General features: G+C 42.5%; 1 protein-coding gene across 5 annotated transcripts in view; it reads left to right on the forward strand.

The window, feature by feature from the left end:
• Positions 1 to 19,177, forward strand: part of AGAP1 (ArfGAP with GTPase domain, ankyrin repeat and PH domain 1) — a 370,628-nt gene that overhangs the window by 322,161 nt on the left and 29,290 nt on the right. For all 5 annotated transcript variants that reach the window (XM_065637290.1, XM_065637291.1, XM_065637287.1 and 2 more), the window contains one exon: positions 4,280 to 4,502. In XM_065637290.1, the coding sequence (XP_065493362.1) occupies positions 4,280 to 4,502 (223 nt within the window). The remainder of the gene's footprint in view (positions 1 to 4,279; positions 4,503 to 19,177) is intronic.

The following is a 19,177-nucleotide window of genomic DNA, read 5'->3' on the forward strand; positions in this document are numbered from 1 at the left end:
CTGCTGGCTGGTCACTTTTTTCCTTTTTTTTTTTTTTCTTCCTCTTTTCTTTTTTTTTTTTTTCCATTTCAGCCGGGTTGGTTTTCCCCCAGATTGCTTCATGGGACAAGCTGGCCATGCGTTCTGGGTGCCAGCAGAAGGGATGTGCCGAGAACATGTTGCTGGGAGAGGGCAGGGTGGGACTGCCCTTTTTGGCAACACTCAACACTTGGTTGTGTAGCTTCTGGGGAGGGAGGGGTGATTTTGGAATCTGAACTGAAACCTCTTAATTTTTTATATTTTTGGAGATTATTTGTACCTGTTTAACTCTTCTTGCTATTTGGCCTCCCTGGTTATGAGGCCACTGTCTTTCCTTCTGAAAAATCTGAGATATTTCCAAAGCGATGTATCTTAAAATGTAAACACTCGCGTGAGATCAACCTCATGTGATCAACCTTTTTCCGCTGGGCTTTGCTTTATTTCCTCCTTTCCCTTTCTGCCTCTCCCGAGCAAGTCCTCACCCCCAGAGCATTTAGCATCACAAATACCAGCGCTCTTATGGAAAGCTTACGTAGTTTGCATCTTCACAAAGCCAGATGTTTGGGAGCAAAGGGACATGAGATGTTGCTGTCCCTCAGCTCTATTCAAGAGCCATCAATCTTCCACTTCAGAAGTCTCATTCTTCCTCTTTCTAGAGCTCTTTGCCTTTTTAGCACTTCATCACAGCACTTTGTTTCACCAGGGGATTTCTGCCTTGTTGTATGTTAATCAGCAGCAGCAGTACCAGCAGCATCTCTGTGGTGCCAGCCTTTGGTCCTTTGGCAGGCTCAGCCTAAAGTTTTTCAAAGTCCTTTTTTTAAGGAGTAATAGATAAGGCAAAGTGGCCTTGAGGTGCTGGACGGTTTGCCCAAGGAGATCTCCTTTCATGTTTCAGAAGGAAACTGATGTTGCCTTTTCCCAGAGCATGGCAGTCCCAGTGCTGACTTCTGTCTGGAGAAGGCACTGAAGTTGATCAGATTTCTTAGGCAAACCCAGCTAAATTTCTGTCCCCAAAGGATTTTAGCTCTTCCAGCCTTAGTGCTTAAAGAGCAGACCAGAAGATAAATATGAGTCACTCTTTTAAGATATCTGGAGAGCATGGAATATCAGGTCTTTTCTATTCTAGAAGAAAACAAGGAGGGCTTTAAGAGGGAAAGTCTCATCATGAGTTTTCTAGTCCAGGGGTCTAATAACTTACCAAACACTGAAGTAATAATCTGGGTGGCCCTGGCAAGCCTATCAGACCCATCACAAGATTGAATTTTATATTCAGAATAGAGGAAAAAAAACCCTTAACTTTTCTCTCTTTCGCCTCAACTCTTTGCAAGATGCCTTCACCCCCTGCTTCTCCTTCTTTTCCTGGCTCTTCTGTTCCTCCCTGTTCCACTGAACTTGTTAGGATTTAGTATGGCAAAGCCTTTCTTCAGCAACCTCGTGTCCAAAGGGAGGAAGATGATGGTGGGGAAGGGGTTATTGTCCTAAAAGAGTTCTTCAAAGAGCTTTCGCCTTCAAATAATCAATCTGATTGAGGTGCAAGTCAAAGTGGGGAGGAGGTTTTTAAAAAAGAAGAGAATGAAACACCTTTAAGAATAGGGATAGCTGACAATTGTAATCTGGCAATATTCAGTGATGTAAAAAGTTCATGGTTTTTTGATTAATTGTAAGTAAAACAAAGGGAAATTAGCATTATAGCACCTCTAGCTGCATTGAATGGGCTTTTTCTTTCTTTTGCCATCAAATCTGGATGTATGCATACCGGAGAGAAGTCTGCTGTGTGATTATAAGCGTTCTGAGCATACTCCAATTCAGAGTTACTGTTAGCATCAGCAGGAAAAGGGAGCTGATTTTCGATTCTTATCTTGGGGGAAAAAATATAAAAATTAAAAAAAAAAAAAGGAAAAAAAAAACCTGAATAGTTATGGCTTACTAACCATGTGTGGTTCTTTTCTGTATAAATCAAGGATAACAATTTTCAAGCATGAGATTTAAAAAGAATCAGATATCGGAAAAGGAAGATACAAGTAGGAGCAGTGAATTGCAAACAAGGACATACCTGAGTATGTCGTTTACTATAACTTGCCTTAATCATTGGTGGGTGGTGACTTCTGTGGTCTAGCATGCATCCTTTTGAGAACAATTTTTCATGTGCACACAGTGAAACAGATGTCATAAGTGACATCAGGTCAGTTTTTTTCCCAGAATCCGTCAAATGATGCCACTTGTCCAAGCTTCTCATCAGAGCCCTGTCTTGTTCTGTGTTATTCACGTGTAACCAAGATCGACAAGTCTGGTTTTTCACTGGACATATGTAAAGAGTTCAACACTTGCTTTTCTTAGTTTGACACCTTCAAACTCAGCCGTGTGTTGTCAGGTTGTTGAAATTTAAAATACTGTCCTTATAAAATTTCGTTTCACTTCTTAGTTATGGCTTTGGTGGACTCCAACATCTTTCCACCACTGTCAATTAGAAGTAGGTGACTACTTGAAAAATTTATTCAGTAAAATATAGGCTAGATGGGGTCCAAGTACACAGAAGTATTTGGGAGGTCCTTAACATCAGTTTTGTTAGAATAACTGGAAAAATATTAATCGGTACTTTTTATCTTGCTTCATTCTGAGTTCGTGCTTCTTTGAGCTCATTGCACTTTTTATTTTTGTGAAGATAACCATGGCCTTTGCAGGTCAGGGACAGAGATTTCATTCCAAGTCACAACTTGCAAATTTTAAATTATTATCTGCTCGGTTTAAGCCTTTACTGACAAATCATATTTCAGGATTTTTAGTGTGTTTCAAAAATACTACTGGTTCCCCCACTGGCAAGACACCAAAACTGGTGTGGGAAAGGGGTTCGTCATGGTTGTCCTACCAAGGACTTGGAAAGCATGGCAGGAATTTCGTCTCACCTTATTCTTTTGGAGATCTGAAATGCTGTGTATTTCTAGTATGAGACTTGGTATGGGCAGGAACTTTTTAAGCAAAAGATCTGTTGCTCTGCTCAAGTGAAATAAGATGGGGGATTTTTGTTGTTGGGGATGTTTTTAGATTTCTAAGGACTGACTGAAAAATGTCAATCATTTCAATGAAATGTTGGACCTTGCTATTAGAATTTACTGCTTTCTTTTCATATTTTTTGTCCAAATGTGATGTGGCAAAGAGCTAGGAAACATATTTTAGCTGCCATAAACAACTTTTTGATTTCAAGTTACATAAAGTGTAAACAAGTCTTTGGATTAAATTTCCCCAAATGGAAGAAGATACTGGAAATTAATTTTCTGACAGGTTTAAATTTTATTTAGATTTGAATAAAAATTGCCTGCCCTCTCAATTAATCACATTTTCCTGCTTGGCATTAGTGATAGCCCACTAATTCTTCAGGAGACCCAGGGTAAGGCAAGACAAAAAGATCTGACAACAGGGGGGAGAAAAGAAAACCACCAAGAATTCCTCCCATACGTCTTTCATTGCATTTTTGTTAAAATGAATGTTGTTTGGAGACAGGGAGATTCATACATACAAATCTAGATTTGAATAACACAGCACAGTGACAAAAAAAGTGAACCATCTTGGGAAATGACTTTGAATTTCCCGGCTTTTGTCAGGTTTGTCACAGCCTTATCGTTTGCGGGTTATTTTGTGTGTGTGTGGCAGTGGAATCCTTCTGGCTCGTACACGAAAACTGAGACTGTTCAAAGTATCGCATTTTCATCTTAGTACTTATCTCCCTGATCTTAGAGATGAAAACATACCCCATAGCGTGTTAGATGTAAAAGCCATATGCAGGTGATGATATAGATGGTTATTAAGGGAGTTGATATAGTTAGCAACAGAGACATTGTATCTAGTCACTCTCTTTTTTTTTTTTTTTTTTCCCTCCTTTTTCCCTTCTAATTGGCTACGAGTGGCTCTAGATTCCCAAGGAGGGGATTTCTCCACGACTTCATCATCAGCTGCCTGCCACTGCGTTTATATTTTCTTTGTTTCTTTTCTCCACAATTCATATTTTTCTTTAGACTGGAGATGGAATGATACATCTTTAGAGACACCCACACACACACACAGGTTTTTTTTCTACTCCTTGAGGGCTTCTCAGAAGGGTTAGTATCTCCGCAGGGCAAAATTGACCCTACTGGAAGACCTCCCAGCTGTGCTTTTGGATAAGACACCTGCGTTTTTTTCAAAAAAATCTTTATCCACAGACATTAACTAGAAAGTTTTATTTGGTGTTTCATTGTACTAATTGCTTGCGTCCTTTCTCCTGTAGACCCCGACTGGGCCAGCTTGAATCTGGGAGCCCTCATATGTATCGAATGCTCAGGTATACACCGAAACCTTGGCACGCACCTCTCCCGGGTCCGCTCCCTCGACCTGGATGACTGGCCGATAGAGCTCATCAAGGTGATGTCTTCTATCGGGAACGAGCTGGCAAACAGCGTCTGGGAGGAGAGCAGCCAGGGCCACATGAAACCTTCGTCGGACTCCACGAGGTAGGCTTGCTCGTTCCATCTCGCCGCGGCACGCAGCGGGCAGGTAGGACGTGATGCTGCACGCGGCCGAAGCTGCAAGCTTCGGGTACATAAGGCCTCGTTTTGGCATTGCAGTCGGAGGTGATAGGGTTCTTACCACATTTTACAACGTGGACTTCTAAAATTCTCCCCTGGAGTACGCCTTGTGAAAGTTATTAGGTGTATATCTTCACTGCATGCCCAGGAAGAACACATGTCAAAAGTTGCCTGACCCCGTTACTTTTTCACTCTTGTGAAGGTTTCCTCAGCAGCTGTACAATTTTTTTGTTCAATGGAATGACCGACAAAACAGCAGGAGATTGAAACCTCCCGCCTGGTTGTTCCTCAATCTAAATTATACTGTAATGCGTTTCTTTGTTTCGGTCGGCAACAAAGTTCCTGGCTCTTGGACTGTCAGTTTGTGATGAATAATCTGCTTTCAGTAGTTCGAATTCACCAGGAATTTGTACTTGGCCATCAGGTCTTTTGGTTCTCATCACGGATATTCAAAGTCCTGCTCACTGTGGACTTGCTTACTTTTTCTTAGGTGATATATGTGAAACCGTAAGTTGGTGGAGGGATGTATTTCCTATTAGGACAGTATGTTATACTTGCCTCTCATAGCTCAACACAGTGAAAATCTTCTTTCTGCGATATGTAATCCTACCAAAAGCTAGGTGGGGTTTTTTTGTACTTAATTGATCGGATGAGTGTCAAAGCAAGATGTTTCGAAAATACTTGCCTGATTTTAGTAGATTTGAGACGTAAGCGCTACTGGTTTTAACTAAGAGATTGGCTTGGGGGAAGCAGAGCGACCTCTGGCAGACTGCGTTTCAGCGCGGGGGTTCAGGAGGAGAAGGACCTTCTGGACCACCTTGCACGGCTGGGCCAACCTTTGAAGTTGTCTTCAGAAGCACTTTACCATTGTCTTTGGGTGAGCTCCAGAGGGGCAGCCGGCATCCGAGGTAGCAAATGATACAGTGGAGGTTTCGCTCTCAGTGTTTGCACGCGAGAGAAATCAAACAGAGGGAATTATATTCTGATTTGTTTATGTGTATCTCTGGATCCTGCTTTTTCCAGTACCACATCAAGTGAAATTACAACCTGGGAGTATATACGTGGGCCACCTCCTATGGTGCAGGAGTAGGTCTGTGCTGTTGTCTGGAATAAAGTCAACTATTTCTTATTGCATTATTTCGTTAGCACTGAAAAATGAATTTGTGGTGCCACCTTTGGTTCATCTTCGAGAATGAAGCCAGTACATTAATCAGGCTACTTAGATGAATGACTATGCATATAAAAATGTTCAGAAAGTCTTGCACAGAGGTTCTGTTCATACAAGCTGTATGTCTGCTGTATACATGTATATTATTAGATAGCTAATATAATTATTTCATTGGGTAGATGGAAATCAACTTATTGCTGCCTTTCACTCATTAGTATTACTTTAATCCAGAGATCTTGTAGTGTTGCACCTAACAAATATGTGTTGCTCCTTATTACTGAGATGAGCTGGAGAGATACCTCCAGTCTAAATACTTTTAAAAGGAAAAGGCATACAATCAATTGGATTTAAAAAAAAAAAAAATTAGTGTACATATAATAAAGATATTATAATGAAAAATCTAAAATACATATTAAAAGAGAGCCATCCATTTGAATTAAATTATTCAGGTTTTTATGTTTAGAAGTGAGTTTAACTTATAGGAAATGAACTTTGTTCTCTTTGTATTTCACAGTCAGAGCTTATTTTCATTCTTCTTTGTGCACATTGTGTTTATATTCAGCCGTTATGTTTATCAGTGACATAATTGAAATTTTTTTCCCAAGGCTATAACATTTTTGAACAAAAGGTGTAAAGATTCATTTTATAAATATGCGTTTCCATCTGTGTGTCCAAATGCACACTTACGTGAAGGAAGCGCTGTTAGAAAAAATAAAATTATGTGAAAACTTTTCCCACAAAGCAATGGTGATCTTGCTTTGCTACTCCCATTTTTTCCACTGCTTGCAGTGGGACTGAAGTGATATTTTTCACTTAAATATATCTGAAAGGTCTTCAAAGTGTGTGCCGCCTTTTGTGCTTTACTCTGGTCTCTACTAGCATCATACACCTGTCTAAGATGTGGCAAGAAAATAAGTTCAAGTTCTTTAGATGTAGGTTGTGCATTCCGTTTTTTTGCTGCTGTTTGCATTTTTGTGTGGGGAATCCTATCAGAAACAGCTACAATGGATCTGAAGTGGGGTTAAACAACCCCCCATTTTTTTTTTTGTTGCTGAGGGACTGGGGGATGAGGCAAAAGAAGAGTAAGCAAGTAAAACTACGACAGGGAAGCTGAGATTTGGAGTTCTGATGGAGGAGGGATGGAGGGAGTCCATGGGACTTTGAGGGAAGAAAGAAGCATTTGGCAAAACTCCTTCTGAAGGGGAAGAGAGCTGAGGGGGCTGTTCCTGCCTGTGCTGGTGGGCTCTGGGATCTACTGGAGTCTGAGAGCTGCTGTGTGAGGAGGCTCACATGCTCAACGTGCTCCTGCTTTAAGGAGTTGTCACCAAAGCCCCATCAGATGGGTCAGAGAAGCACTCTCATGTTTTCCTCCAAGTTTCTCGTGAACTTGTTCCTATCTGTGTTCCCTTCTGCAGCCCCGCTTCTTACACTGGTCCTGCGTAGTGCTCCCATTTTCAGTTCCACTTCATATACTCATTAATCCACCCTCCGTGACTTTCCACATGTTTGCTCAGACTTTGTGCCTGCAAACAAAGTATTGGAAACACAAGAACAGAAGATTTTTTTAACCTTTCCTTTCAGTGGCTTAGCACAAAGCACCGGTAAAAGACCTTAGATAAATGCAATCTTCTCTCGTGTTTCTTTATAACAGGCATGTCTCTTAGCTCTTCTGTCTCCACTGTGCCACCCTCAAAGCACCAAAAGTTGTCAGCACAGTGATGGACCCTCTGTTAATGGACATTTGTAGAGGGGATCAGCCATACATGGGTTTCACCATTTCATGTTTTGTCTTTCTATTGGAGGCGAAGCCATCAGCTGAAACCCACAGGCTTTCTAGGGGCAAAAAAAGGGTTATTGACTGCTCCACAAATACTGATTCTGTTGGGTTGAGAGGCTTGAGGACATTTACATGCTGGGCTAAAAGGAATCTGGAAGTCCTGACATGGTTTCAAAAGCAGTCCCTTCTGCTTGGGAGGAGTCTGCACTGATCATTGAATCACTGCAGTGACATCTCACATCTTTCTGATGAATCGAGGGAAGGGTGCAGAGACCCAGGCAGACCGATGTTTTTCAGGTTGTCATATGGCTACTCTAGCTCACGGCATAATTAAGGATTCTTACTCAGGAAAATGTCACCAATATTTCTGAAAACAGAGCCGTGACCAGGCTGTGAGTACAGCTTTCATTTTTAATTTTCTACACTCGAAAATAACATAAGCATTCAAATTTAAACCGCATCAAACATCCCATACTGCTGCCCTTTCCTAGTCCACTCAAATTTACTTAAAAACTCTTTATCCGAGAAAGTCATGGGGAAAGATAAACCTGAAGACATACTTTGAAGGTCAGAAAGGTTGGAGGGTGTGAACTCAAAGCCTGAAAGTTTTGTAGCAAAAAGCAAAAGTAACTCATGTTACTTCCATCAAGGATATATTGCCCAGGTATGTCCTCTAACATTAACACGTGCCAAGTCTCATCAAGTCTAAGAGGCAGCTTATAAAAGCAGGAGGTCTCTGGGTCATTCGGTGCCTCTGGATCAAAGGCAACACCTTGGATGGTCTCTGGCGTTAAACCGGGAGGCAGCGCAGGTTACGGGACTGCAGGCGCCATGAGGTCCCCGAGGAAGCGGCGTGGAGTAAAGCAGTAGCACGAGGCAGAGTTCACACTGAGGGTGTTGACGTGATTATGGGGAGGAAAGAGGAATAAACACCGGCTCCCGGTGAGCACCAAAAGTTGGCGAAGCAGTAGAAAACCCAAGCGCGGGTGTGAACACGTGCACGTGGAAGGGAAAGGGGACCAGCTGGCCTCTGAGCGGTGGTGTCCGTGGGTCCCTGATTAGGTCAGCTTGGGAAGGCTGGTAATTGGTTCCAGCAATTACCAGCAGCCCTGAGAACCGCCGCTCAAACTTCGTGAGCCCTGTGACAAATTGAAGCTGACTGCTGGTGAAGGAGTATCGACTTCCCGTTTCTAAACAGGGGGATCATTAGTCAAGAAAAGCATCTTTTAATTACTCGCAGGAAAGGAGGAAAAAAAAAAAGGGAGAAAAAAGAAAAAGATCTTTCAGTATGGATCCTGCAACAACTGCTGGGTTTTTTTTTCCAAGTGTATTCGATATTAAATTTATTGTCTTAGAGGGGAGAGGGTGAGCAGGGAGAGTTTGCCTGCGGTCCCTCCTTCGGTAATACAGGTTTAGTTTCGAATGAGAAGTCAAATTAGAGTAAATCAATGTTGCGACAATTAACTGGGTCTGGGGATGAGATCAGGATTTTCCCGCTCTAATTGCTATTGATAGTGTTTAAGCACACTCTTAAAACATTGATTTGGAGTGCGTGGGGCGACACAGGAGTAGCCCGGCGGGGCAGGGGCAGAACTGCTCCCCAGAGGAATGTTGGAGACGTGGTGAAGCCAGCCTGGGGAGGCTGCGCCGTGTTTCACCAGGGCCATTTGCACTGGCATGTAGATCTCCTACCAGATATTTGCCTTTCTTCTGGACACACCTCGTGCGTTTTGCTTTCTTCACCTACTATTCTGGCCCATGTGGCTTCTGGTTTGCAGGCTTGCTTGCCACCGTCAGCTTCCTAAGATGGTGTTGGCCTTTGCCAAATGAGGTGAGCTGCTGCCGTCCCTCTACCCGCTCCAGGAGGTGATTATCTGCTCCCTGGCCCTCGTCCTCTGAGCTGCCAAGGTCTCCATCTCTGCCTCGCTGGGAGTGCTGGGATGTGCCAGCACCAAGGCCACCTCCACCAGCTGGAAGCTGCTGGCCAAGAGCAGGGAGGGCAGCGTGATATCCAGGCGCCATCCCAGCCATGGCGTTTGTTCTCCTGCTCAGGCGATGCTGAATATTTGCATTAGCTGTGCGCAAACCTTGAAGTTAAAGGGCTCCACTATTTTGGTCTCCTTTTGAGAATATCCATAAATAGGAAGAACCTCCAGCTCCATTGTAAATGCGTTTTTAAAGTGAGGGATGAGCTGTTTGTAGAAGCTCAGGCATAGCTTTAAGCCCTGCCAAGGCAGCCCCAAGCAGCAGTTCTTTAAATGGAGCTTGGAGGTCAGAGCATCTGCTGCAATTTTGCTCAGGTAGTCTGTTTGCATAGCAGTCACCCTGTTTATTCTGGTTACCAAAGGTTATAAGAAAATAGAGAGGTTCTTAACGCTGCCTGAGAAGCCTGGAGTTAGGAGCTGGCAGTGTCAGGAATTGACTTTCACCTTAAGACGTAAGATGTAGTTTGATCCCTCACTCACTAACGAACTGAATTTAATGGTGTCAGAAAAAACATTATGCAGCTCAACTATATTTAGCAGACTTTTACAGTTCCAAGCTGAAGCCTGGTTTGCCATTTCAAGGCTAGTGGCCGCTATGCTGAGCGTGCACTGGTTTGGTTTCTGGGGGATAACTGGGGAGCGACTTCTATGACCAATATTAAAGCATGCCACCTTTTTTTGTAAAAATGATTATTCCTTCATTGTAGACAGTACAGATAAAGGGCAAGCCCAGGGAAACTGAGTAGTTAAGATTCCGGTAGCGTATCCTGAATCTTGTAAGGATGCTCCGTTTTGTCTCCCTCTCATTTCTTGTTCCTTTTGGCTGTTGGATTGCTGTTCCAGTCCTGTTGGTCTCCGGTTCCTGGCACACGGTCGCAGCGTTACAGATGGGGCCTGGGGGAGCAGCGGTACCTCTCTATCCGCGATTGTCAGGTCTGGTTTCTTAGCGGTTCTTGGCCTGATGAGGTCAGTGTTTTGTGCCTTTTGAATGCTCCTCCATGCTTGACACCTTTCTCATTTCAGGGATGGGGGAAGGGTGTTTTTAAAAATAAATAATAATTAAAAAAAAAAAAAAATAAAGTATTTTATTGTGAAGGGCTGACCAGAACCCATCTGCAGTTGGGTGGCATCTGCTCCCCACATGTCACTTCCCTCATTAACAAGCAATTGAATTAATTAAATGCTACTCAGAACACGCATAACAAGCTACCGGCAGTGTCCAAATTAGCACTGATAATCAAGGATGATTTCCTTTATTATCCTGCTAAGTGGTGTGCAGGCTCTGATCTCCCTGTCTGCCCTCATCTATTTACATACCCCCAGCTTCTGCCTTTAGAAGCTGAGGTTATCTTACCTAGTTAATTTGCCACGATCACCAAGCATGGCGGATTGATATTCCTGCCTCTGCTGAAGCAAACCCCCCCTTTTCTCCCCCTTTCCTTCCTCCCCAAGCCTGGTCCTTTGTATCTCAAGCTCACTGATAAATTAAAAGCCACCCCTGTGGTCTCTCAAGTGAGTAATAGAGGCAGAAATTTCATTTTGCAACTGGCTGATTTAATGATCCAAAGGGTAATTAATGGCCTGATTATCTTAATGTTAAATATGTCCGGCAGCAATTACTGTGACCTCCCGCTTGTCAAGGTCCAGGCTATGCTCTTCTTTCAATTAAGTTCTCTGGGGCTTAATGGTATGAATAAACTCCTCTGATTCTATCATTCCGGACTCTGAGATTTAAGCGAGCTGGGGGCTCGTTTGGAGTTTTAATCAGCCCGTCTTCTACTTGAGCGATCAGAGTTAACAATTATAACAAGGACAGTTTAACTTTCTTTCTCTCCCCCCCGCCACCTCTACTTCTTTATATTTTTATTTTATTATTTTTTTAAGTGCTCGGAGGGAATTTTGTTGGCTGCAGCAGCAGCTTCGCTAGGCTAGTCTCTCCCTATATAAATTATCATGTGAATGCCGCTGTTTTTCCATTTGACAGGCTTAATTAATTGGCAGGAGCGCCCGAAAATGACAGTGCCACTAATTGCAACTCCAAGTCCATTTCTGTCATTGCGGCACGCTTGTCAGCGGGCATGCCCCGCTCCTCGCCGCGGCCGGAGTTTGTTGACGTTTTCCATTTCGGTTTTCACATCTCGTCGGGGAACGTGATGGGATGTGATAGCCCAAGATGCGCCTTTGGGTTTTCCAGGCATGCAGTTTGTGTGCGAGAATGACATTTACTGCCAATAAAGTTTAGACAGCTGGGCTTCTGCCTACCAACAGCTGCTAGGGGACTTAAGATTCGACTTAAGATATTTCAGCAAGTCCTAGGAATGGGGGAGACTTTGGGAAGGAATGAATCAAAAGGCGGGGGGAGGGGGTGGAAACCACCACCAAACCCTGAGAATCGTAACTCACTCCTGGTATTTCTGGTGGCTGAACTCGACTGAACAGCACATCTCCCGGTGAGCTGGAGTTATATTAGCTGTGTTCTGGAGAGCAGATATTTCATAAGGATAATGAAGAAAACGTATAAATTATTAGTTACAACAGTATAGCATTTTCAAACACGCACATAAATAAAAAGACTGATTCATTGCTGCCAGTAAACTAAAACCTTTCCCCATGTGACTGTAGAAATGAACTGATTCTGACATGCTGGATTGCGTGCTTTCAGATTAGAGTAATTGTAATTGTTTTAAAATTCAATTTAAAAAAAAAATAAAATTTGTCACTTACCAGTAGTTTCCAGGAAATACATCTAATAAGAATAACTAAGTGAGGCAAATGAAATGTCAGCTTGGGTGGCGGCTGGTCGGATTTCACCATGTGGAGGCCTCAGAAGCTCAAATGAAATACTCCGAAGATGAAGGTTAGTAGTATAGTCCGATGTATTTTATTGTCTGTGTAGCTGCTTGGCAGACCTCGTCATCCAGGAGCTGATCCGGTAAAACACTGGTGCCGGTATAGTGGCGTGGGAGATGCCTGGATGATGAAAAATAAAAACAAAACAGCAACAACAACAAAAACACCCTCGACCCCAGTTGTCCAAGTTAATGAGCGCTTTGGATAAAATGCTCCCTAGTTCAGTGGCACATTTCTTATGTGCAAATCTGTATTTGATAAAAACTCAAATGCTCTGTTAACAGGAGTCTAGTTTGGAATTATTATTATAATTGTTCTTCTCTTTGTTGCCTGTGAAAGAGAAACCTGCAAAGGAAGAGTATTTCTATCCCCTGCAGTGCATTAGAGCATTTGTTGAAAAGCAGAGGTGTAAAAGTCATATTTTTTAAAAATTTAAATAGCACACGCTCTGAAAATTTAATTTATATTTGTATATGGACTCAACACTTTGCTCTCTACATTCAGACCTTGCATGGAACATATATATGCTCTGTGGGTGCTGTGATGTAGTATGTTACGGACTCGTACGGCCCAAGGGCAGCTGAGATTTCCAGTTACGCAGGATTTATAGTATGTCTGTCTTGTGTTTGTTATCAGCTACCTTCTGGAGAGTTTGCCCAAGTATTACTGATGTGGTTTTGAGGTTTTGGAGAGAAGAGCCAAAGAAATCCTACTTGGCTTTTGCTTTTTCTCATTTTCTCTGACATATCTCATGTCTACTATGACTACATCCATTTGTTGTTCGTCCTTTGAAAAATGTTTTTGGAGAGGAGAGCAACATGTTTAGGCCTTGTTTCGATACCCGCTAAGATACCTCCTAGCTAACACACTGAGATCCTTCCTCAAGCCCAGATTTTATGGCTATGGTGACAAAGCAAGAATGAAGGTCACAGTAGTGAGCCAGAGGCAATGGTCAAGCTTTGAATACTGAACTAAAGAGAAAAAGAAGGGAAAGGCCTTCAAGGGCCCTTGAAAGAGAAGACAAGTAGCTTTGCTTTAATACAACAGAGGAAGACGAAGGCAACAGTCCCTATTTTAGCAGCTTCTTGCCATTTTCTCACAAGTCTGGTGACATTTGTTGGGTTTTTTCTGTAAAACGTTGTCCCCCAGGAACTGTGGAAAACACTCACCCCTTGTTTTTGAAGGTAGTTTTCAGTGTTATTAAAAATCAGAAACCCACCCTGAATACACTGAGAAGACTTGACAAAAGGTGTCCTTGAGTGCATTAAGCTTACAAATCAGAGCTGTTTGAGGACATCCTGCCTCTTGAGGTTTCTGCGTAAGGACAGGTGATAGAGACTGAAATGTTTTACCTTGGAGGTACAGTCAACCCAAGGTACCCTTATTCTGCTGAGATTCTTGACAATTTTTGGTTCTATTTATGTGTGTATTTGGCTGCCACACTGAAAAGCACCAAGATAAGCTGAAATTCCCTAAAAAAGAAGTCGATGAGCTGTTACACTTTGGGAAATCTAGGGTTTGAGTTCAGGACTCAAGCAAGAAGGATTTATTTCTGTTGTATGAACAGTGATGACTGAGACAGTGGGGAGATATACTGGGAAAACAGTATTCATAATTCAATAACCAGCTGTCAGAAAAAGTGAGGTTTTCGTTAGCTAGAATAAGAACCAGTCCGTTGGTTGAGTGCCTGTTCTAAAGGTCTCCGTACAGCGTAGGATCTTGGCTTCAAACTTAATTTTTGGTTTAGATATGGACTGATTGTTTCTTGTTTTGTATTAGTTCTCTTTCAAGCACCTAGCAGAGCTGGACAGCAACTCCGATTTGAAGACCAAAGTGTTTTCACTGTGACTTCACATCTGCTTGGCCATAAGCTGTTTGAAAGGTCAACACAGAACTTAGAGAGAAAACCATTGCTGTGTGTATTAGAAACTACCTGGGCCCAGGTTTAACTGTGGTACTACAACAAAGGAATGGAAGAGCTAATTAGAACAAAGAGATTAATTTCAAAGGAGAAAAAAATTGGGTATTATATTTATAGATCTTCACAGATGACCAAGTAAATTAGTTTTCTCTAGGGTCTTCAAGAGAACTGGAAGCCTTTTACTGACAAAGCAGCATCAGGCTTGGGTAGTGTAATTTAGGTGCTGAAAGATGCTATCCATCTTTCCCTCCCTTCGCCGAGAACCTCCTGTTTCTGTCCTTTCCCCTGTAGTCACGCAAGCATGAGTCTGGTCAACTCATGTATCTATGGTTCCCTTCAAAATATATAGTCTTGGTGAATTAGAGTGGAGATTTTTTTGGTTTGACAAACGGGTCCCTTCCACCCTGCAGCCTGTGTGAGCACTATATCAACATACATATCAGGTGTAAGGTGAGACAGCATCCTGCTGTTGCTTCTTTGGGTCGAAGTACGGATTAGTGGTGAATAGTTGTGAAACAGATAACAGGTGGACGCTAGAGTACATTTTCTCCTGATATATTAAAAAAAAAAAAAAAAAAAAAATTGCTACCTTGCCAAGCTTGGAATTGGCTGCATGGACTGGAGGTTTAAACTGAGCTAATTGCGAGATGTTATTTATGGTGCTTATTTTAGCTGTCTAAGATGAAATACTTGAATTAGGAGTACAGTGTAGTGCAGCTTTACAGTCAGAGCTCTGAGATGGGGCAAGCGCAGTGTAGACGAGTACTAAAAAAAACTCAAAACACCACCACCACCAGAAAATTTATTAAGCTCATGTGCTCCTTATTTTCAGGGGTTGGCATCTATCAAATTGGATGGGTTTTTACTGGGAGGATAACAGGTACTTCCGAGACTCCAGGAGCACATCTCCTTGTTCAGAAACACAGAAATGATGGAACTTTGCAACAGAATGTTTGCAGGGGAGCACATTTATATTAGCTGGGCTTACTTGAACCCGTTTTTTATCATTTACACTGAAATTAGGTTCCATGGCACTCAGCGTATGTGTGCATGGACATATCTGCTACTCCACAACACCCGAGGAATAAAAATGGAGAGTTTCATCTAAAATATGGCAAGCTAAAAGCAACTGAAAAACTAAATTTACAGTGTAAAGCACTGGACGGCCTTACCAAAGTGATCTTTGCCCTCACTGTCTTTAATAGTAGTTATTTTATCATTTATTTCCAAAAAGCATTTAACATTTGTGTTGCTATCAAAATTCAGACGTTTGCAAGGCTGAAATTTGTAGTAATAAAAAGGCCAAAAGGAAGCAATTGAGGGAAAAAATGCCAAATGCCAAGCATCGGCTATTACAAGGTCCTTCGGGTCAGATCCGAAGGCTCATCTATGAGATGCGTTCAGCTTTGGAAGGAACTGTGAGTCGAGCACTTGCTGCTGCTGAGGAGCTCAGCAGAGCTGCTTAAGCTGGCAATATCCAGTATATTAAAAATGCATATTTTGTTAGAAAGAGATCTTATCTAAAACATTTCCTTTTTATTTGAAGCTTTTCTGTGTGCTGGGTGGTTAACGTGCTCATTTCTCCTGCCCTGAGGTCATGGCTGTCTCTGTATGTCAGGTCTCACCAAACATTAAGTCGTTTAACTAAACATATAATTCAGATTGGTTGCTGTACATGGCACAAGAGCAGTTCCTCTAAAGCCAGTTGATTCCTGGTTTGTGCTGCTGAAGCTTTATTATATAAATTATTTTTTAACATTTCTATGCACGTTTTTTGCTGTTCAGAGATATATATATATATATATATATAAAAACCAGTTGTGGTTGGATATGAGGATTGACCATTGCTGGTTAAGCTCAGGGCATGGGAAGGTGGTCCTCACATTCCCATTTTCTGGCCTGAACTCAGATGGGATGTTGTGGGAAGATTGTGTTTTAAGGGCAACAAGCTTTCAATAGTGGTCACCGGTGATGGTGGTGGCAGTTATGTTCCTTCATCCTCCCGCATTGTTTTTGACCGTTTCGGCCTTTGGAGGTTATTTGGATGGCAGATGGCTTTGTTTGAGCGTGTGGTATAGTGGAGGAAAAAAACTCCATGCCTAAACCCAGCAGTGGCGATGCTGAAGTTACTTTTAAAAAAGGCAGTGCCGTGCCATGCTACTGGTGGCTGTGCTGGCCGGTGACACTAGGCACAGAAGCAGCAGCATGCCTTTGCTTTGGTCGTGGCTACAGAACCCGCAGGGCTCCATAACAGTAACTGTGACCAACTTTCTCTCTTTTGTGATTTTTTTCCTTTTTTTTCCTTTGTTTAAGACCGAGCTTTGTTTCTGGCTCTGCAGGAAGCTGGTAGCCTATGGCAAGGGACTGGGGAGATAAGACTTCAGTAAGATAACTGAATGAAAAGGGCAGCAGTGAAAAGATGGTGCTGGCTTTTGACTGGACTGAAGCTTAATGTACACATCAGCCCCAAATGCAGTTTCCCCATGGCTCTCAAATGTTATCCGTTTGTCAGAGGCAATGCACTTACCGCTGGATTTTTAGATGTGCGGGCGCTGGTGGGGGAGCGGGCGGCGAACCCCTGAAAGAGAAGAGTGACCAGAAGAAATCAGACCATCATCGCTCCGGCTTTAAAGTAATTAAATAGCAGGCTAAAATGTGTTGAGGTGAACACAGGTGGCAAATTGGGGCCTTTAGAGGGTAGGAATTAGAGTGAAATGAAATGCCTTACTGTGCCTATTAACTAGATTGTGCAGACAGTGCAAAGTCCTGTCGCTGAAGCATTTTTTGTGCGAGTCTGCAGAGATGTACGGGAGTGAGAAGAAGCCATCTCTTAATAATTGGTAAGCCTCAAAAGGTACAGATGGGATATGCTTCAAAAAGTCTTCATGCTGAAGAGATGATTATGTCATGGCCTAGAAATCTCCCAGCTAACTTTTCTTTTTCCCACAAAGATTTAAATTTTCCTGGTTTCTTCCAGGTCAGAATTTCTAAGTGATGTTTTTGTTGTATTTTCACTTCTCCACAGCACCAGCCAGACTTGGAAAATTGACATGCATGCGCAATTAAATCACAACCTCAACTGACACTTTCAAGACTCCTTTGCAAGTGGAAAGAATAGGATTGTGTCACAGTGTACTAAAACTGGGGGATATCTTCAGCCTCCAACTGGAGATAATATCCAGAAGTTGACTTTTTTCCTTTCTCATCTCAAGAAGCAAAAACTTGCAGCTTCTAATCCTTTGCTAATTACAGGATTGTGCTCCTGTCTGAGCCTTTCCAGACCAGATCTGCTTTGGCCGTTTGTGCAACTCCCACAGCTCAGACTGGTCATAAATAGATACCTGAGATTACTTGGATTGGCTACAGAAATTGAAGTTACTTGTTCAGATCTCCAGTCAAGGAGAAATAGATGTTTTAATGGATTTAAAATATTATTGCAGTCGCAATTTTGGGAATTGCGCAGAATTTTGCAGTTTTGCTGGATATAGGTGCACCCAGCCCTGGTGTCAGCTGGCTGACGTGGACACCATCACCAGTGGGAGAGTATCGGTGTAGATTGGCGCCCGCTTTGGCTGGCAACCCTTGGGGGAAGACTGGGATTTACTGGTGTGCCCGTGCTGTATGCACACTGCAAGGGATCTGCATACATGGTCTCTGGGAGATCTCCAGCCCTCTGTCGGTGCGTGGGGTGGCAAAGTGCAGCACGGGTTCATTGCACACAGCCTTTCCTTGCTGTTCAAGTCATCAGGTATCTGTGAGCCTAGAAAGGCTGAGCACTGGTGCCTTTCCATAGGGCTGGCCAGTGATCTCCGCTGCAGTCTATAAAAGAGGACAGGTTTCCCAACCGGAGAGGTGTAGACCATGATCTGCAATGTGCTGATGGGCTGGGGTGGTCAGAAGAGCTGCCCATGTTCCATCTAAGGATCAGGCCCCTTTTAGACACACAGTGAAATCATTCAGCTGATAAGTCACTTTTGGAAATAATAGCCATTCCTTCCTGTAAAGTCAGTCTTACATCCAATTATAATTTGGTTGGATCTTTTCTTGTTCACTTATTTAAGTAGAAATCCACTGGCACTAGCATTTTGCAGACAGATAGAGGGTTTTTCTCCGTGGAGCCAGACTGTAAAATATTGCTGAGTTTACGGGTTAAACAACCACATTTAAAAAAAAAAAAAAAAAAAAAAGGAAAAAGAGAATATCAAATGTGATTGGGGTAGGAGCTGTGCAAAGACAACTTGCTTTATACATTTAGAGTTCACCAACCTCATTGTCCGGCTTATTGCTCTGGGGCAAGTTAATTAAAGCCAATGGAAAATTTAAAATTGGGGAAGGGGAACATTTCTTAATTATAGTGTAGAATTTCTCTCTAATTCATGTCCTTTCAAAATTTAGTTTCTGTGAAGCCCCTTGCCTGTGGCAACCTGTGAAGATCAGCCCCGGGACTCGTACAGCAGTAGCTGGCACACAGGTTTGCTGGTGCCTCCATGAAACATGTTTGGAGGCTGAATAAACTGGGCTGCCCAAGGTCCCTCTGAAATGCAAGGTATCCATTGTGTATGACTAATGACAGTTCTGTTACAAATAAGTCACCAAGATTCTGAATTTTTTTTCATGTGGACATAGCATGGTTTCACATTTACAGAGGAGTCTTGGAGTGTTTGGAGGGGAGGCATGGAGAACCAGACTAGACTTAGAGATACACAGAACATGCAAATAGAACACTTGAAAAGAGAGAAGAGAGTGTCCAGAAAGTGACTCTTCTGATAAAGCTTTTGGACTCATGAAATGAATATATGTCTAAATCCAATGTTTTAGCTGGCGTTTGTTGTCACATTTCCATTTTTGTGGAGCCAGACAACTTTTTGGATACCGATGTATGCGTTAAAATATGAAACA

This window comes from Caloenas nicobarica, chromosome 6 (genome assembly GCF_036013445.1).
Source record: "Caloenas nicobarica isolate bCalNic1 chromosome 6, bCalNic1.hap1, whole genome shotgun sequence".
Classification (NCBI taxonomy): Eukaryota; Metazoa; Chordata; class Aves; order Columbiformes; family Columbidae; genus Caloenas; species Caloenas nicobarica.